Source organism: Schistocerca cancellata, chromosome 5 (genome assembly GCF_023864275.1).
Source record: "Schistocerca cancellata isolate TAMUIC-IGC-003103 chromosome 5, iqSchCanc2.1, whole genome shotgun sequence".
NCBI classification, from domain to species: domain Eukaryota; kingdom Metazoa; phylum Arthropoda; class Insecta; order Orthoptera; family Acrididae; genus Schistocerca; species Schistocerca cancellata.
The window spans coordinates 325,711,807-325,732,114 of NC_064630.1; the positions used below are offsets into that span (position 1 = coordinate 325,711,807).

Here is a 20,308-nt window from a genome sequence, read left to right on the forward strand (position 1 = left end):
CTGCTGATTATTATTTTTATTTTTTTAATAAAAAAACCACATAAAAGTAAGAAATTAAACAGATGGGATCTGGGTATGTCACAATGACCTGATATTGTTGAGAATCAGAACTGAATCATTAGGAAACAACTGTGTGAATATGTGAAAGAAATACAACAGATGCTGAACAGGTAATTTTAAGAGACGAAATAGTCAAGACAGCTGAGGAATAACAAGGCAAAAGACAAGGCCAAACACAAATCCTTGGTTAAGACTGATGAAAAGGGATAGGATGATATGACTCATTCTGAGGAATCAAGAACAGTTAATCTACCAAGCAGCAACAGATGGATCAACCAGAATGTTTCTGGAAATGAGTCAGAAAAGCAGAGATCTGTTCTTGAAATGACTTGTCACTGGAGATGAGACCTGGGTCAGTCAGCTGGATTACGAACACAGGAATTGATCTGGTACAACACTGGTTTGGAAAAGCTTGTCATGTTACCAAAAATGCTTGCAAAAACATGGTGACTATATACATAAGTAACAAAAATATTGAATGATGGCAATAAAATTATTTCAACATGATAAACTGGGTAATGAGTAAAACAGGGAAGCTTACTTATCGGACACTTCTCACATACCAGTCACCTAGCAGACGATATTAATAGGTATGACACGGCAGTCTACTGGTACAGTTACTGAAGATGAAAACTGTCTACTTATTTTACCAGTCCTGCAGTAACTTTGCCATGATGACAGCTTTGAATCTCAGGGAATATATTTCAGTCATCAGCAGTTTCCCAAATTATATGCTTTTTATGATTTTCAGAAAAGTGTTTTGAATAACTTCAGATATGTCTTCAAACAAAAGAAGCCTTGAAACTTCCCGCCAGATTAAAACTGTGTGCTGGACCGAGACTCAAACTCGGGACCTTTGCCTTTCACGGGGAAGTGCTCTACCAACTGAGCTACCCAAGCACGACTCACGCCCCGTCCTCACAGTTTTACTTCCGCCAGTCTCTAGTCTCCTATCTTCCAAACTGTGAGGACGGGGCGTGTGTCGTGCTTGGGTAGCTCAGTTGGTAGAGCACTTGCCCGCGAAAGGCATAGGTCCCGAGTTCGAGTCTCGGTCCGGCACACAGTTTTAATCTGCCAGGAAGTTTCATATCAGGGCACACTCCACTGCAGAGTGAAAATCTCATTCTAAAAGAAGCCTTCTTCTTAATTAGCTTGACAGACTTGAGAAACCATACATTGAGCTCAGCTTGACAATTTTGAAGGAAACATTTTTCTATTTCCAGTGAGCATTTCTCATATGAAGAAGCATTTTTCTTAAGTTCATCTGCCACCTAAACAATATGATGAATGTGTCTTTCGTCAAATCAATCTGCTTTAACAACTGTTGAGAAAACAAACACACACACACGCACACACACACACACACACACACACACACACACACACACACACACACACAGGAAAAAAGGGGGCAGGAGGAAGTTGAAGGGAAGAGGTGGGAGAGGAAGGAGTAGGGGAAAGTAGGGAATAGGGGAATCAGTCAGTTCTTTTACATTCAGAAACAAACGAAATGAACAAATACATACTAGCAAGATTAGCTTTCTAATCATTGCATAACATATTACACACCTGGAGTGCAAATGTTCAAGTTGTACCTGAAGCGTCTCTACTTGTTCCTGTAATTCATCATTTGCTCTCTGGAGTTTTCTAGAAAAAAAAAAATAGTTGTATGAACAAATTATGTAATTTTCAATCATCTGAATGTCAATGTACTGAGAAAACTACACACAAGCTGAATTGATTCTACCAGTATTGACCAATGTTATTCAAAGTTATTGGAATATTTAGAATAAGGATTATGAATTACTAGTGGTACTTCTACAAGAAAAAGCAAACATGCTACCCCAAACCCAAACAATACGATAATAAGTAATTCAAAAACTTCTGTACAGAATGATGATGTTATCACCCACTTAAGTCACTTATGCCCTAATTTTGGAAATAAAAACAATAAACAAACATCTAAAATACATGGATAAAGAAAGACTAGTACAAGAAATCTGGCAATCTAAAATTTTACAACAGCTGCTACTGTTAGCTGCAACAGGCAAAAGATGTGCTTTGGTGGTGCTACACATTTTAGCAATTTTGATTAAGATAAACTCACATTACAGTGTTGTTCTTCTGAGACGTCAATGTAGAAGTGTGCAAAAATCACCTAAATGAAAAATCTGTGCAATAAGCACATTTATTTATATATGACGGCCAACTCTGGAATTTTCCTTTCGTGAGACTGCATGTACAAGATGGTGTGCCAATTTAAAATTTCAGATACACATATTTTACTGTTCATGTCATTTCTACATCTACATCTACACATATATCTACATATACATAGATACTCTGGCAAGCCACCACACAGTGCATGGTGTGGGGTACCCTGTACTGTTACTCGTCATTTTCTTTCCTGTTCCACTTGCAAACAGAGTGAGGGAAAAGCTACGCGCAATGCGTGTTGGCATCAATAGAATCATGTGGCAGTTGACTTCAAATGCCAGTGCTCTAAATTTTCTTAATAGAGTTTCTCGAAAAGAATGTCACCTTCCCTCCAGGGATTTCCATTTGAGTTGCCAAAGTATCTCTGTAACACTTACTTTTTTATCAAACCTACCGCAAAAAAAAGTAGCTGCCCACCTTTGAATTGCTTCGATGTTTTCCTTCAACCAGGCTTGGTACAGATCCCAAACACCCGAGCAGTACTCAATGTGCGGTCTCCTTTACAAGTGAACCACTCTTTTTTTCTACAATTCTTCCAATAAATCGAAGTCAACCATTCGCCTTCCCTGCCACAGTTCTTACAAGCTCATTCCATCTCTTGTCATCTTGTAACATTATGTCTAGATATTTAAATGATTTGATTGTGTCAAGCATGACATTAATAATACTGCATCTGAACATTATAGGTTTGATCTTCCTACTCATCCACATTAACTTACAGTTTTCCAATTTTGGGCTAGCTGCCATTCATCACACCAACTGTAAATTTTATCTAAGTCGTCTTGTATCTTCCTGCAGGCACTCAACTTCGACACCTTACTGTACACCACACCATCATCAGCAAACAACTGCAGATTGCTGCCCACCCTGCCTGCCAAATCATTTATGTACATAGAGAACAATAGCTGTCCTATCAAACTTATCTGGGGCACTCCTGACAACACCCTTACCCTTGTCTCCAATACTCACTCACTATCAAGGACAACATACTGGGTTCTATTACTTAGGAACTCTTCGGGACACTTGTATATCTTTGAACTTATTTCATATGCTTGTACTTTTGTTAACAGCCTATAATAGGCACCATGTCAAATGCTTTCCGGAAATCTATACATATGGAATCTGCCTGTTGCCTTTCATCCATTGTTCACAGTATATCATGTGAGAAAAGGGCAATCTGAGTTTCGCACAAGCAATTGCTTTCTAAAAGATAAGATTCTCAGTCAAAAGAAAATATATTATATTTGAACTGAGAATATGTTCAAGGATTCTGCAGCAAACAGAAGTTTAGTCTGTAGTTTTGTGGGTCTGTTCTTTTAGCCTTCTTATATACTGAGTCACCTGCGCCTTTTTCCAATTGCTTGGGACTTTGTGCTGGGTGAGAGATTCATGATAAATACAAGGCAGGTAAGGGGACAATGCCATAGGGTACTCTGTGAAATCGAACTGGGATTCTATCTGGACCTAGTGATTTATTTACCTTTAAATCTTTCAGTTGTTTCTCTACACCAGGGATGCTGATTACTATGATGTCCAAATGGGAGTCTGTCCAATGATCAAATAATGCTATTTTTGTATGAATCTCCAATGTGAACGACTTCTTGAATGTGGAATTTAAATCTTTTGCTGTCCTTTTGCATCCTCTAACTACCACACCAGACTGGTCAACAAGGGACTTAATGGAAGCCTTAGACCCACTTAGCAACTTTACATAAGACCAGAATTTCCTTGGGTTTCCCGCCAGATCTTTGGTTAAGGTGTGACGGTGGTAAATGTTGTGTGCTTTGCAGATAGATCTTCTCACAGACACCCGAATCTCTACTAACCTTCACTTGTCATCATTTGTGCATTCCCTTTTGAACCAAGAGTACAACAGCCTCTGCTTCCTCAGCATCCTCAGAATTTCATTATTAAACCATGGTGAGTCTCTTCCATCCTTTATCCACTTACTAGCCACATAACTTTGCAGACCACTATTTACAACCTGCTTAAAATTTGCCAATAATTTCTCTACATCCATCTTACTGGAACTAATCGATGACAATTCACTGTCTAAGTGAGATACTACGAGGATAATGCCAAAAGTAAGGTCTGCTATTTTTTTATAAGTACAAAACTCTGTTTGCGTGGCAGTCGGTCACACTGTTATGTGTTATGAAGAGTGCTTCATGCACTGTGTGTAAACATGCGCACGTCGCGCTGAGGCGCTCAGTCTTGGTTTGGCAGCTGTTGAGAATAGAGCTCCCATTGGATGTTACCGCCAAGTGCGAATTACACGCAGTTATTCGGTTTTTGAAAGCAAAGGGCACAGCGCTGATTGAAAGCCTTTGCCAATTGATGAAAGTGTATGGTGAGTTGTGCATGGATGTCAAAAATGTTCAAAAGTGGTGTAGAGTGTTTGCAGCTGGTTGGACCGAAATCCACGATGAACAAAGAAGCGGGAGACCGTCAGTTTCTGAGGAGACATAACTTTCTGAACAGCATGGCGGCGAGCTGGTATGACATGGGCATACAAAAACTGTCACAGCGTCTACAAAAATGCATTGACAGAAATGGTGATTATGTCGATAAATAGCTAAATGTTCAAGCTGTAAACTGATGTGAACCGTTGTAGAAATAAACAGGTCTGTGTACTTATAATAAAAATAGGAGACCTTGCTTTTGGAATTACCCTTTCAATAACTGATTATCTACTCTATCTAGCAGAAATACTCTCCAAGCCCTCTTGACTGATTTATTAACTTTCGTAACCATAGCTGCTATAATGACATCACAGTGCTAATCACCGTAGCTATACTGACATTTTCAATGAGGTCTAGCCTATTTGTAGCTACAAGGTTTAAGATATTTCCAATGTGTGAGTGCTGCCAAGCCAGCTGCTCAAGACACTTCTCAGGAAATGCGTTCAAAAGTATTTTGCATGACTCTCTGTCTGTACCCTTACAATGAATCCATTGACATCTCAGTGTATCTTGGTAGGTTAAAGTCACCTCCAGCTAGTATTGCACGATCTGGTATTTACATGTGATTGATCCTATACTTTTGAGAACTGTCACAGCAGAGTTGGGTGGTCAGTAAAAACATCCAACAATTAATTTGGTTTCATCTACACCTGTTATACGCGACCAGATAACTTCACTGTCACACTAAACTTTGACCTCACTACAGATGATAATTTTGCCAGCGGCAATGAACACTCCCTCTACTATGATCTCTGATCTGTCTTTCCGGTACACATTCCATGACTTGCTAAATATCTCAGAGCCTTTCACTTCGGATTTCAGCCAGCTCTCGGTCCCAAGAATATCTTGAGCACAAGAACTTTCCAGGTGGGCAGTAATTCGGGAACTTTATTATGAATACTTCGACTATTTACTGCTAAAATATGGCAGTCGAATTGTCTTTATTCTGAATGCTGTTTGACTTCCCTCACTGTATATCGACTGGCGAGTGTTCATCAGAGCACCTCAATCTATTGCCCAGCCGAAAAAATTCTCATGTGCACACCACAAGTAATCTGCTACCTGAGTAGCTGCTACCTTTGTGTACTGCACCCTTGATCTATCAAGGGGAGTCCACCAAATACCCACACAATAACACAGGTCTAGAAATCTGCAGCCAAGAGCGTCACAGAGTTGATGAAGCCTTTGGTGGAGACCCTTCACTCGGCTCCAAACCGAAGGACCCTGATCAATTCTGGGAATGATGCCGCAAATTGTGAGCTCTGCTCGCACCCTGTGTGCGAGGCCAGCAGTCTTAACCACCTCCATCTTAACCACTTTCACCAGCCTCCTGTACAAACTGAGGATCGCCTCAGAACCCATGTGACAGGCGTCGTCAGTGCCGTGCGAGCCACAACTCACAGATGACTGCACCCTGCAAGCTTGATAGCCACAGTAAAGGCTGCCTCCACATCTCGGATGAACACCCCCCGGCAGATGTACTGAGTGTACATGGGCTTTCTTTCCAGCCCTGAATGCTATCTGCCTAAAGGCCTCCATAACGCACCTAACATTGGAGCTCCCAATAACTAGTAAACCCCTCCCCACATGTTCCTGCTCGGATCCTGCTGACCTGTCCACTTACAGGGTGAATGGGCGAGGTCAAGTGTCCATTCTCCACATTGGCCCTCCACCTCGAGTGACGTGAATGCTTTACCACCTGCCACTCACCCTGTTGTGAGGGAGGATTCACTGCATCGGGTGCACCAGGAGGTGCCTCGGAACTCGGAAGCAGAGACCATGGGCAAAACAAGCGACACTTGAGGTGGCCCATGTGAAATATCACGTACTCCGCCACCACTACACTCTCGAGGCAGCAGCCTTAAGATGACTACTGTAGCCAAAACTCCATTCAGCTGTTCGCGAACTGCGGCCAGCTCCTCCTATGTCCGCACAAATAAAGCACTCATCATAGCCATCCTAGAAAGACTGAAGAAGTAAACAACAAAAGCAGACAGAAGTCTAGATATGTGACCTGCTACCCTCCTGGTGTGTCACCAATGGAGGCTGATGCTTAATGAGCTATGTAGCTGGCTGTTCAGTGAGTAACTACTGTGTTACAGAGTGAATGAATTTACATTTACAAACATGAGAGATTAAATGTCATAACAGAAAAACACACACAAAATTTAATAAATATACTATGACTATGTCATAAAAAAGATAAACACTTAACTTGCCATTCTGTAGTTATATATCAATTGTAAGCTGGAGCCTGACTGACTGGCTTACTAAACAGACAGACAGTTGCTTTCAAAACAAAACATAATCTTTCATTGATTGTATCAATATCCATTTGTACTGTGATTTACAGTGAAAATTTGAACATTCGCATGTGCCACAATAAACTCATCATACAGTTAACATTAATTGTAGGCTTAAACTTAATTGTGCTCTTTTAAAATTTGTGAGAACAGTAGGCCTATCCTCATTCAAAACAATCATTCTCTAATTTCACTGCACAATTGTATGAGAAATAGATAATTTTGAGAACTTTTGGATGGTTACAAAACTATATTTTCATAAGTTACTGGTTCGGGTGTTTTGGATACGTAATTTATTTCAAAGCAAATCAGTATTTGTGGCTCACAGTTCTGCCAAATCTACATCACCCCTGAACTTTATTGTATATCAACACCAATAAACATGTATTTTTGAGAATTTTTGGAAGCTACCATTGTCCCTTTCATAATCTACGAGCAATTTGTAACAAATCAGGACCTACGATTTAGTCACTGTAGCAGATTTTCAAACAAACATATTGTATTACATCTACTTTCCCTTTAAAGAAGAATAGCCCTAAATATTATCTGCATTTACCATAAATTAACTCTGTTTTTGTGTGAGAAAACAACTATAATTAGCCTCAAAACATTTTAGTAAACTAGTAGTTTTTACAACATAGGTTTTTTTGCCCCCCCCCCCCCCCCCCCCCATGAACCATGGACCTTGCCGTTGGTGGGGAGGCTTGCGTGCCTCAGCGATACAGATAGCCGTACCGTAGGTACAACCACAACGGAGGGGTATCTGTTGAGAGGCCAGACAAACGTGTGGTTCCTGAAGAGGGGCAGCAGCCTTTTCAGTAGTTGCAAGGGCAACAGTCTGGATGATTGACTGATCTGGCCTTGTAACAACAACCAAAACGGCCTTGCTGTGCTGGTACTGCGAACGGCTGAAAGCAAGGGGAAACTACGGCCGTAATTTTTCCCGAGGGCATGCAGCTTTACTGTATGATTAAATGATGATGGCGTCCTCTTGGGTAAAATATTCCGGAGGTAAAATAGTCCCCCATTCGGATCTCCGGGCGGGGACTACTCAAGAGGATGTCGTTATCAGGAGAAAGAAAACTGGCGTTCTATGGATCGGAGCGTGGAATGTCAGATCCCTTAATCGGGCAGGTAGGTTAGAAAATTTAAAAAGGGAAATGGATAGGTTAAAGTTAGATATACTGGGAATTAGTGAAGTTCGGTGGCAGGAGGAACAAGACTTCTGGTCAGGTGACTACAGGGTTATAAACACAAAGTCAAATAGGGGTAATGCAGGAGTAGGTTTAATAATGAATAGGAAAATAGGAGTGCGGGTAAGCTACTACAAACAGCATAGTGAACGCATTATTGTGGCCAAGATAGATACGAAGCCCACACCTACTACAGTAGTACAAGTTTATATGCCAACTAGCTCTGCAGATGACGAAGAAATTGAAGAAATGTATGATGAAATAAAAGAAATTATTCAGATAGTGAAGGGAGACGAAAATTTAATAGTCATGGGTGACTGGAATTCGAGTGTAAGAAAAGGGAGAGAAGGAAACGTAGTAGGTGAATATGGATTGGGGCTAAGAAATGAAAGAGGGAGCCGCCTGGTAGAATTTTGCACAGAGCACAACTTAATCATAGCTAACACTTGGTTTAAAATCATGATAGAAGGTTGTATACATGGAAGAACCCTGGAGATACTCAAAGGTATCAGATAGATTATATAATGGTAAGACAGAGATTTAGGAACCAGGTTTTAAATTGTAAGACATTTCCAGGGGCAGATGTGGACTCTGACCACAATCTATTGTGTTATGACCAGTAGATTAAAACTGAAGAAACTGCAAAAAGGTGGGAATTTAAGGAGATGGGACCTGGATAAACTGAAAGAACCAGAGGTTGTACAGAGTTTCAGGGAGAGCATAAGGGAACAATTGACAGGAATGGGGGAAAGAAATACAGTAGAAGAAGAATGGGTAGGTTTGAGGGATGAAGTAGTGAAGGCAGCAGAGGATCAAGTAGGTAAAAAGAGGAGGGCTAGTAGAAATCCTTGGGTAACAGAAGAAATATTGAATTTAATTGATGAAAGGAGAAAATATAAAAATGCAGTAAGTGAAGCAGGCAAAAAGGAATACAAACGTCTCAAAAATGAGATCGACAGGAAGTGCAAAATGGCTAAGCAGGGATGGCTAGAGGACAAATGTAAGGATGTAGAGGCTTATCTCACTAGGGGTAAGATAGATACTGCCTACAGGAAAATTAAAGACACCTTTGGAGATAAGAGAACCACTTGTATGAACATCAAGAGCTCAGATGGAAACCCAGTTCTAAGCAAAGAAGGGAAAGCAGAAAGGTGGAAGGAGTATATAGAGGGTCTATACAAGGGCGATGAACTTGAGGACAATATTATGGAAATGGAAGAAGATGTAGATGAAGACGAAATGGGAGATACGATACTGCGTGAAGAGTTTGACAGAGCACTGAAAGCCCTGGGTCGAAACAAGGCCCCCGGAGTAGACAACATTCCATTGGGACTACTGACGGCCTTGGGAGAGCCAGTCCTGACAAAACTCTACCACTTGGTGAGCAAGATGTATGAAACAGGCGAAATACCCTCAGACTTCAAGAAGAATATAATAATTCCAATCCCAAAGAAAGCAGGTGTTGACAGATGTGAAAATTACCGAACAATCAGTTTAATAAGTCACAGCTGCAAAATACTAACACGAATTCTTTACAGACGAATGGAAAAACTAGTAGAAGCCGACCTCGGGGAAGATCAGTTTGGATTCCGTAGAAATGTTGGAACACGTGAGGCAATACTGACCTTACGACTTATCTTAGAAGAAAGATTAAGGAAAGGCAAACCTACGTTTCTAGCATTTGTAGACTTAGAGAAAGCTTTTGACAATGTTGACTGGAATACTCTCTTTCAAATTCTAAAGGTGGCAGGGGTAAAATACAGGGAGCAAAAGGCTATTTACAATTTGTACAGAAACCAGATGGCAGTTATAAGAGTTGAGGGACATGAAAGGGAAGCAGTGGTTAAGAAGGGAGTAAGACAGGGTTGTAGCCTCTCCCCGATGTTATTCAATCTGTATATTGAGCAAGCAGTAAAGGAAACAAAAGAAAAATTCGGAGTAGGTATTAAAATCCATGGAGAAGAAATAAAAACTTTGAGGTTCGCCGATGACATTGTAATTCTGTCAGAGACAGCAAAGGACTTGGAAGAGCAGTTGAATGGAATGGATGGTGTCTTGAAGGGAGGATATAAGATGAACATCAACAAAAGCAAAACGAGGATAATGGAATGTAGTCGAATTAAGTCGGGTGATGTTGAGGGTATTAGATTAGGAAATGAGACACTTAAAGTAGTAAAGGAGTTTTGCTATTTGGGGAGCAAAATAACTGATGATGGTCGAAGTAGAGAGGATATAAAATGTAGACTGGCAATGGCAAGGAAAGCGTTTCTGAAGAAGAGAAATTTGTTAACATCGAGTATAGATTTAAGTGTCAGGAAGTCATTTCTGAAAGTATTTGTATGGAGTGTAGCCATGTATGGAAATGAAACATGGACGATAAATAGTTTGGACAAGAAGAGAATAGAAGCTTTCGAAATGTGGTGCTACAGAAGAATGCTGAAGATTAGATGGGTAGATCACATAACTAATGAGGAAGTATTGAATAGGATTGGGGAGAAGAGGAGTTTTTGGCACAACTTGACCAGAAGAAGGGATCGGTTGGTAGGACATGTTCTGAGGCATCAAGGGATCACCAATTTAGTATTGGAGGGCAGCGTGGAGGGTAAAAATCGTAGGGGGGAGACCAAGAGATGAATACACTAAGCAGATTCAGAAGGATGTAGGTTGCAGTAGGTACTGGGAGATGAAGAAGCTTGCACAGGATAGAGTAGCATGGAGAGCTGCATCAAACCAGTCTCAGGACTGAAGACCATAACAACAACAACAGGTTTTTTTGTTGTTTTAATAGAAATGTGTATTTGCTTCAGTTCCTGTAGGGATCTAGCAACATTTTAGCTCAACAGATTAAAAGATAATCAGTGGGCTTAATTTAAAGTTACTTGTTCACTGTCTTATACTATATTGTACCAGCAAAAATGCAGCCCCACTGTGAATGCTTTTCTTGAATATGGGATAAGTTGGTTGACATTCATAAGCAGCTGGAAATCACCCTGGATACTTTCAAATGATTGGTAGCTGCTGCAAATCTGTGTTTTGGAAGAGCTCCTGTGAGTTGCGTGTCTATGATACTTGTACCAGAATACTAGCCTCTCCCGTGGAACTTGTCTCCTCTGCAGAAACTACAGAATCTGTCATTAGTTGTCCACTTGATGGTGGATGGCATCTCAGTGGCAGATCTATGCATCCTGTACAGGGTGGATGGGGGCCAGTGAGGACTAAGGGTGTTGTACCGATCCTCCCTACCAACAAGTTTCAAGTCCTGTCTTTCACTGAAACTGAAACTAAGCCAGTGGAAATCATTTCACCTGTTTTGGGGAAATCTGTTTCATCCAGTGTCAGGAAGAGGCAAACAAATTGAGTACCGGTCTATTAATCGTCGGCAGTTCAAATGTATGGTTAATGATGGAACCCCTTACAGAAATGGCAGCAAGGGACCGGAAAGGACACCAGGTGCACTCATTGTGTATGTCTAGGGGCCTCATTTACCACACTAAAGAGGCTATTCCAGTACCTGCAGATTGTAGGGCACATTCGAACAAATGATGACTGTCGTCTGGGCTCCGAGGTCATTCTCGAGTCATTCCAGTGACTGGCAGAGAAGGTTGAGAAGACTAGCCTTGTGGATGGAGTTTCAACAAAGCTCACAATTTGCAGCATTGTCCCCTGAACTGAGTGTGATGCTTTGTTTCTAAGTCAAAAAGGAAGGACTGAACCACAAACTTTGAAAGTTCTGTGACAGGCTAGGCTGTGACTTCCTGAACTTGCGCCATACGGTTGAGAACTGTAGAGTCTCCCTAAATGGATCTGGTGTGCACTACACATCAGAAGCTGCTACTCAGGTAGCTGACAGTGTGTGGCGTGCACACACACAAGGTTTTTTTAGATTAAGTGACTATCCATCCAATCCAGATAACGATCAAAATAATAGTCTCCGCAGGTCAGAGTATTAAAATCCTAATGATAAACTGGCAAAGTATTCACAACAAAGTGTCAGAGTTTGAAGTGCCCGCAGAAAGCAGTAAATCTCACATGATACTTGATACAGAAAGCTGGTTAAAAACCTGAAATTGATAGCAGTGAGATTTTTGGGGAAAATTTAAGTGCATATGGAAAGGATGGGCAAATGGGAAATGGAGATGGCATATTTGTCACACCAGCTTAGAAACTCAAATCCATCGAGGTAGAGACTGAACCTGTGTGTGAGATTGTTTGGGCAAGGCCCAGTATCAGGGGTATGTATGAAAGGGTAAATGGATCCTTCTATCACCCACCAGGCGCATCTCCTGATGTAACCGAAAATTTAGAGAAAACCTCAGTTCACTTGTACTTAAGTTCCCAGTCATACTGAAATCATTGGTGGATACTTTGATCATCTAACAATTAATTGAGAAAATTGCACTTTTGTTAGTAGCGAGAGTGAAAAAACATCCTGTGAAACTTTACAAAATGCCTCCTATGAAAACTACTAGAACAAATAGTTACAAACCCCACTCTTGATGGAAATATACTGAATCTAATGGCAACAAATACAACTGACCTCTTTGAGGATGTCCACATCAAAACTGGTAACAGTGGCTATAATGCAGTTGTGGCAACAATGATCACCAAAGTACAAAAGACAACTAAAACAAGCAGAAAGATATACATATTCAGTAAACTAGATAAAAAGTCAGTTGTGTCATGGCTCAATGAGGAACTTGAAACTTTCAACACAGGGCAGGAGCATGTAGAGGAAGTCAGGCTCCAGTTTAAAAAAATAGTTGACCATGCCCTGGATAGATGTATACCGAACAATTCATAATGGGAGGGAACCTCCATGGTCTACAGTCACTGTAAAGAAATTTCTAAAGAAATAGACATTAAACCAAAGTGTAGGGCAACATATAGAGAGATACTGAATGAAACGTGGTTGGTTATCAAGAGAACAATGTGTGAAGCCTTCAATGACTACCACAGCAGAATATCGTCACATGATCTTTCACAGAACCTAAAGAAATTCTGGTCATATGTAAGTGGCACCAAAGTTAGTGTCCAGTCCCTAGTGAATGAGACAGGAAATGAAACTGAGGGTGGCAAAGCAAAAGCTGAAATGTTTGACTCCATTTTCAAATCTTCCTTTATGAAGGAAAATCTAGGAGAGTTGCCCCAGTTTAATCCTTGCACCACTAAAAAGATGAATGAAATCAGTATTAGTGCCAGTGCTGTTGAAAAACAGCTGAAATCATTAAAACTGAACAAAGCTCCAGGGCCCAATGGAATCCCTGTCTGAGTCTATACTGAATTTGAGGCTGAGTTAGACCGCCTTCCAACTATAATCTGTTATAAATCCCTCTTGCAAAAAGACACAGGTCACACCAGTGTACAAGAAGGGTTGTATAAATGATCCACAGAACTACCGTCCAGTATCCTTGACACGGATTTGTTGTGGAATATTAGAATGTATTCTGAGTTCAAACATAATGAGGTATCTTGAACATAATTACCTCCTCAATGCCAACCAGCAAGGATTTCGAAAATATCAATCACGTGAAACCCAACTCGCATTTTTCTCACATGACATAATGAAAGCTTCGGATCAAAGCAATCAGGTAGCTGCTCTATTTCTCAGTTTCCGAAAAGCACCTGACACAGTATCACACCTATGCTCATTTGTCAAAAGTATGATCATATGGGGTATCAACTGAAATTTGTGACTGGATTGAGGCCTTTTTGGTAGGGAGGATGCAACATGTTATCTCGGATGAAGAGTCATCCTCAGATATAGAAGTAACTTCGAGTGTGCCCCAGGGAAGTGTATTGAGACCCTTGTTGTTCATGTTGAATGTTACTGACTTTGCAGACGATATTAACAGTAACATTAAGCTTTTTGCAGATAATGCAGTTACCTATATTGAAGTTCTACCTGAAAGAAGTTCCACAGATATTCATTCAGATTTTGAGAACATTTGCTTTAAATCTTCAGGAATGTAAAATTTTGCCATTCACAAAGCAAAAATGTAGTATCCAATGACTATAATATCAACGAGTCACTGCTGGAATCGGCCAACTCATACAAATACCTGCGTGTAACCTTTTTGTAGGGATATCAAATGGAATGTTCATGGTTTATTGGTAGAATACTGGGAAAGTGCAATCATTCTACAAAGGAGATTGCTGACAAACCACACGTGATTCCAGTTCTAGAATATTGCTCAACTGTTTGGGACCCATTCCAGATAGGATTAACAGTGTATATGGAATGTATACAGAGAACGGCAGCACAAATGGAAACAGATGTGTTACATTCTTGGGAAAGTGTCAGAGCGATGCTAATGGAACTGATTGGAATACTCTTGAAGATAGACATTAACAATCCCAAGAAAGTCTATTAACAAAGCTCCAAGAACCAGCTTTAAATGGTGACTCTAGGAATATACTACAACCCTCTACATATTGCACATATAGGGATCGTGAAGATAAGATTAGAATAATTACTACTTGCACAGACACATTCAAACAATCATTCTTCTCGTGCTCCATATGTGAGTGGAATGGGAAGAAGCCCTAATAACTGGTACAAATGTACATACCCTCTGCCATGCACCTCATGGTGGCTTGGAGAGTGTAGATGTCTATTTAGATGTAGATACTGTGGCATTCTTTTTTTATATTTACTTAAAAATACGGTAACTGACTGAAGCATTACAATGTCTAATTTGGTTATGAAACTGTTAATATCAATACAACTATATCCATATGAATATAATAGAAAGAAACATTCCACGTGGGAAAAATATATTAAAAAACAAAGATGCTGTGACTTACCAAACGAGAAAGTGCTGGTAGATAGACACAATAAAAAACACACAAACACACACACAAATTTCAAGCTTTTACAACCCAAGGTTGCTTCATCAGGAAAGAGGGAAAGACGAAAGGATGTGGGTTTTAAGGGAGAGGGTAAGGAGTCATTCCTATCCCGGGAGTGGTGGTGGTGGTGGTTAGTGTTTAACGTCCCGTCGACAACGAGGTCATTAGAGACGGAGCGCAAGCTCGGGTGAGGGAAGGACTGGGAAGGAAATCGGCCGTGCCCTTTCAAAGGAACCATCCCGGCATTTGCCTGAAACGATTTAGGGAAATCACGGAAAACCTAAATCAGGATGGCTGGAGACGGGATTGAACCGTCGTCCTCCCGAATGCGAGTCCAGTGTGCTAACCACTGCGCCACCTCGCTCGGTGCCCGGGAGTGGAAAGACTTACCTTAGGGGGAATAAAGGACAGGTATACACTCGCACACACACACATATCCATCCACACATATACAGACACAGGCAGACATGTGTAAAGGCAAAGAGGTTTGCTTATCAAGTAACTGTCTCCATGTTTAAGGTGGGTATTCAGATAAAAATGAATAGACACAGCCTTTTAAAATCAATGATGTCTTGTACAACACAAAAATGTATTCAAACAAGAGATTTTACATCGCTTTCGTCAGAATAAAATGAAAAAGTAAGTAAGTGTGTGTGTGTGTGTGTGTGTGTGTGTGTGAGAGAGAGAGAGAGAGAGAGAGAGAGAGAGAGAGAGGCTTGTTCATCCACATAAAATGGGCAAGTGTGTACCAAAAAGACAATCAAACTGTAACTAACCGTATGCTGTTTGAGGCAGCATCAACTTCATCCTCTGCTGCTGTTAGTTCCCTTTTCACTTCCTCAACACGAGCACGCAGTCTCTTTACTTCTGCCTCGTACTGTTCTGCCCGTCTTGCTGCATGTGCAAGTTCTGTTGACTTTTCTTGAAATACCTTTTTTAGCTTTGAGTGTGCCTGCTTCAGTTCAGTCAGCTCCTACAAAAAGAAAAAACATATTGTACACCTTCTACATACCTTATAGAACCCATAAAAAATGTGAAGGCAACTAGTAAGTACATTATGTATAGTCTTTCTCTGGTGAAGTGATAAGAAGGAAAATAGGAAACTGTCAAAAGATTATCATCAGCGTGTGCTGCAACCACTGATATTTTATACAGTCCTCACAGACAGATTTTAGCATGAGTGGGATAACCAAACTGAACTCTGAAGTACAGCCTTTTTTTTCTTTTTTTACTTATCTTCATTCTTTGGTGATACAACATGTGATAACCAAATTCTTGGTTGTTGTGAGTAATAATTCAACTGTGGACTTTACAGTTATTGGATTCAGAATTGTTTGAACAGACAGCATATTCTGCGAGGTATGTCTCTTACTCTCTCCACCTGTTACAATTTTTTTGTGGTTTATTTGAAAATAAAAACAAATCTTTCATCTTCCTTCACTGAAGCTGACTGAAAATGAACTGTAATCAAATATCGCATGCCATTTACGCTATAAAATTCTTTTAAGACTTTAGTGTGAATTGTGTTTCAGTAGAAAGCAATATTTAGGAGAGTCATTCTATGCTTAATATTTTCTGCAAGTCAAATAACTTGGATTAAGAAATTATTTATGACATCTCCATATGTATGAAATTCATAGTTTACATCAACACTTACTAGTCCTGACATGTTCCATAGCGGTCCAGCATAACCAACGTGAAGTCTTTCCCATGGTTGCCACTACTTTCAGCGAAACATGAAAATGCCATGGTGAACTTAATTTAATGGTTTATACTGTAAAGCTGTTTGCTGAATTTTTTTTGTCTATTTTTCGCTGTCCACAATATTATATGTCCATTTGCTTCATTTAATCTATTCCTAAATGGCATCTATGCTGTATATTCAAAATATTATTTCTGTGCATTCTTAGTATAAACGCTTTCATGAAATGTCAGTCACAATAGCAAACCATGAATGGTAGTGACTGCAGCTTATTGTAAAAAACTTCTTGATTTCTGGTAAATCATTTAAATTTGACCTCAACCAACGCCAGCTCCAATGAATCCATCCTTAGTCATGGCTCGATGAATTTTATTGAAGCCAACAGGAAACGATATGAACATTTCACTTATTTCTTTTTTCCATCTTTGTGGAAACATGATTCCTCAGGCTTGTACATTTAGCTATGGGTCAGCATGAGTGAAGTCTGTGGTGCTCAATCCATGAACAGGCTTCTGGCCTGACTGCAGGTACTCTGCAACCTTTTTTTTCACGGTGGCATGAGGAGGGTAATGATTGTGAGCCTATTATCCCGGCTGTCTTTCACCCACGCCCTCCCCTCTTCCCCTAGGAAAGACCACCACAAACACTAAATGTGATAGCAGGCCGAGTGAACCTGGAGCTATCCTAGAGGAAATGGGACAAGGAAAATTCCTTGTTCCTGTCCAAGATTGCGCGCAAGATCTCCAGGGCTGGAGTCTAGTGCTCCACCACTAGACCACCATGGCACTATGGGTCAATAAAAATATTATAATTGTAACACCAAAAAAATTATTGCCCATGTATGTAGGTCCTACACTGTCTTGCCTAGAACCTGCTCTCACTCATTAGTGGAGTGTGAGCTATTATACCAATATCTGATTGATTAAAACTTTAAGATGGACAAGTATTTAAGCCCAGAATCTTACCTTCATGGGCAATGTTCTTACCAACTGAGCTACTCCGATGTAACTCACAGCTTTCAGGTCCTAGTAAACATCTCTTACTTTCCAGATTCCACAGTATTTCTACTATGTACCTTGTTGGACTATTACTCTTTGAAAAAGGACATGGTAGAGAAATGGCTCAGCTTCAGTATAATGATGTTTCTAGAATGACTCTTTCAATTCTACAGTGACATCTGACATGTGCACTATAATGAAACATTTGGATAAGTTAAAACTGCTTGAAATTGAGTGGGACTTGATCCCAAAAACTCATCTTTTGTAGCTAATGCTCATACTAATTGATTATCCGTCAGCGCCTCAGAACCTACCTCATATTTTCAGACTGTCAATAACCATCTTCAATATTCCAAGCTCATCAGAAACTCTTCTGCATTCCCTGAAAGACTGACACTCATGGAGGAAAGAATAAGGTGGAAAAATGTTTTACCCATACCCTATGGCAAGGTTGAGAGAATAAATAATATGGTGGAGAAATGTCTTCCCCATATGCTATGGCAGGGCTGGGAAAATGTGAAAATTTAAGCACTATCAAATGGTCACAGTGCTTGCCAGCAGCTGCGCCCCACTGCCTCCGATCCCAATAGCAGTGCATTCCCCCCTCCATTTCCCTAAGCATTCTAACACTGCTTTTTCCCAAATGACTTGTACACACCAGTGTGGCCTGTTGACTTCATGTGTTCGAACTTTCTATTTTCAGTGCTCATTTGTAGTAACAAGACAACTATTGAGAAGAAAATGTCTGAGAAACAGATAAGGCACACAAAATGGAAATCAATCTACAAAGCAACTTACTTTCAAAAAAATTGGCATTTGGTGTTTATTTTGTGATACAAAAATACAAACAATAAACAAGTGTAATGTACTACAATATTTCCAGCTGCTTCATCGGTTTCAATACTTTACAAAGGAAAGCTAAATTTCTTGAGAAGACAACACAGAGAGAAAGAAGGTAGTAGTATTCATGTAGCTAGATATTATTAACATTACTGATTACGCACATATAGTACTGATAGCGCCTTCATCAACCACACCCGGCATGCCTCTCACAGCTAGGAAGGGACAGCACATTTAAATATCCACCAGCACACTGTTGAGTGAGCTCACTCTTCCACTGCTCTCTATCATCAAGCGACACACACACACACACACACACACACACACACACACACACACACACACACCGGTAGATGCTCAATTGATGTGACCCCACTGCCTGTACCTCTGATTCGCCAGCATGTCTTTTTTAACGGCTGAACTCAGACCTTCACCTCAGACTCAGTGACTCTACAGAATTATCAACCTCAGTGCAGAGGACTGCAGTGAGGAAACTACATAGACTAGCATTAAGCGTTATTAGTTACCAGTGACTTACCTGATCGCATCAGCATTCAAGACTATTCGTTTCTGTCAAGAGCTTTACTCTAATTTTATATTACTCATCACCATAGAGGATCCTACAGCATTTCAAATTATCTATGTCTCAATTATTATATCAACATATTGTAAATATATTTATAAATGTGTTACCTTTTTGCAGAAGTCTGATTGTCTTATTTGACCACCTTGACTATCAACACTTCACTTCATTACATGGTTTTGTCTCCAAATTTACCTCCTCCTCCTACTTAAAGGAAGAAAATCACACAATGCATAATGGTGTTGCAACAAAACGGAGTTATCAGATAACTGTCAAAACAGTCTTTCTACAGAACAAGCAGTATTCTGTTTCACCAACCAAGTTCTGGAAGCCATGAACAAAAAACTGTCTCCAGTAAGTATTTTTTGTGGCCTCTCAAAAAAAAAAAAGCCTTTGATTGTGTAAACCATCTAATCCTTTTGAAAAAGACAGAATATTATGGTTTGGGTGGTACCATTGGTTCGTGGCTCCAATCATACCTAAAGGGCCGAAAGCAGACTGTAATACTGAATGGCTCATCCAGAGAACCTGCCTCATCTGAGTGGGGCTCAGTAAGTTGTGGTGTGCCACAAGGCTCTGTATTGGGTCCATTACTATTTCTCATCTTTGTTAATTATCTCCTACTTTTTTCTGATACAAACAGTAAATTTACTTTTTTTGCAAATGATACTACCATTCTAATTAACTATTTTACAGACAATAATCTTGAACAATTACAAATAAAGTTTTCAATGATATTGTAAACTGGTTTTCTTCAAATGGTCTCTCACTCAATACAGATAAAACCCTTTATATGAGATTCCATACTCCACAAAGAAATCTGGAAGAAATTAACATAAGTGCAGAGATCAAGAAATACAAAAAGCTGAGGTTACAAAATTCCTGGGTGCTCATATAGACAGCAAATGTAACTGGTAAGCACACATTCTTCATCTTTATAAAACACTTAGCTCAGCATATTTTGCACTACGGGTTACTGCTTCGGTGGCTGAAGTAGGCACCATCAAGGCTTTGTACTTCGGATATTTTCATTCATTAATGCCATATGCTATTATATTCTGGGGGAACCAACCTCTCACAAAGAAAATTTTCACTGCACAA

The 20,308-nt window shown here is 40.1% G+C and overlaps 1 protein-coding gene across 3 annotated transcripts in view; it reads right to left on the reverse strand.

The window, feature by feature from the left end:
- The window catches only part of LOC126188162 (coiled-coil domain-containing protein 102A), a 133,525-nt gene that overhangs the window by 26,503 nt on the left and 86,714 nt on the right, over positions 1-20,308 (reverse strand). For all 3 annotated transcript variants that reach the window (XR_007537826.1, XR_007537825.1, XM_049929676.1), the window contains exons 7-8: positions 15,861-16,057; positions 1,630-1,707 (exon numbers count right to left, since the gene is read on the reverse strand). Coding sequence is in view for 1 of the 3 variants with exons in the window: in XM_049929676.1 (XP_049785633.1) it covers positions 1,630-1,707; positions 15,861-16,057 (275 nt within the window). In the remaining 2 variants the exon portion in view is untranslated. The remainder of the gene's footprint in view (positions 1-1,629; positions 1,708-15,860; positions 16,058-20,308) is intronic.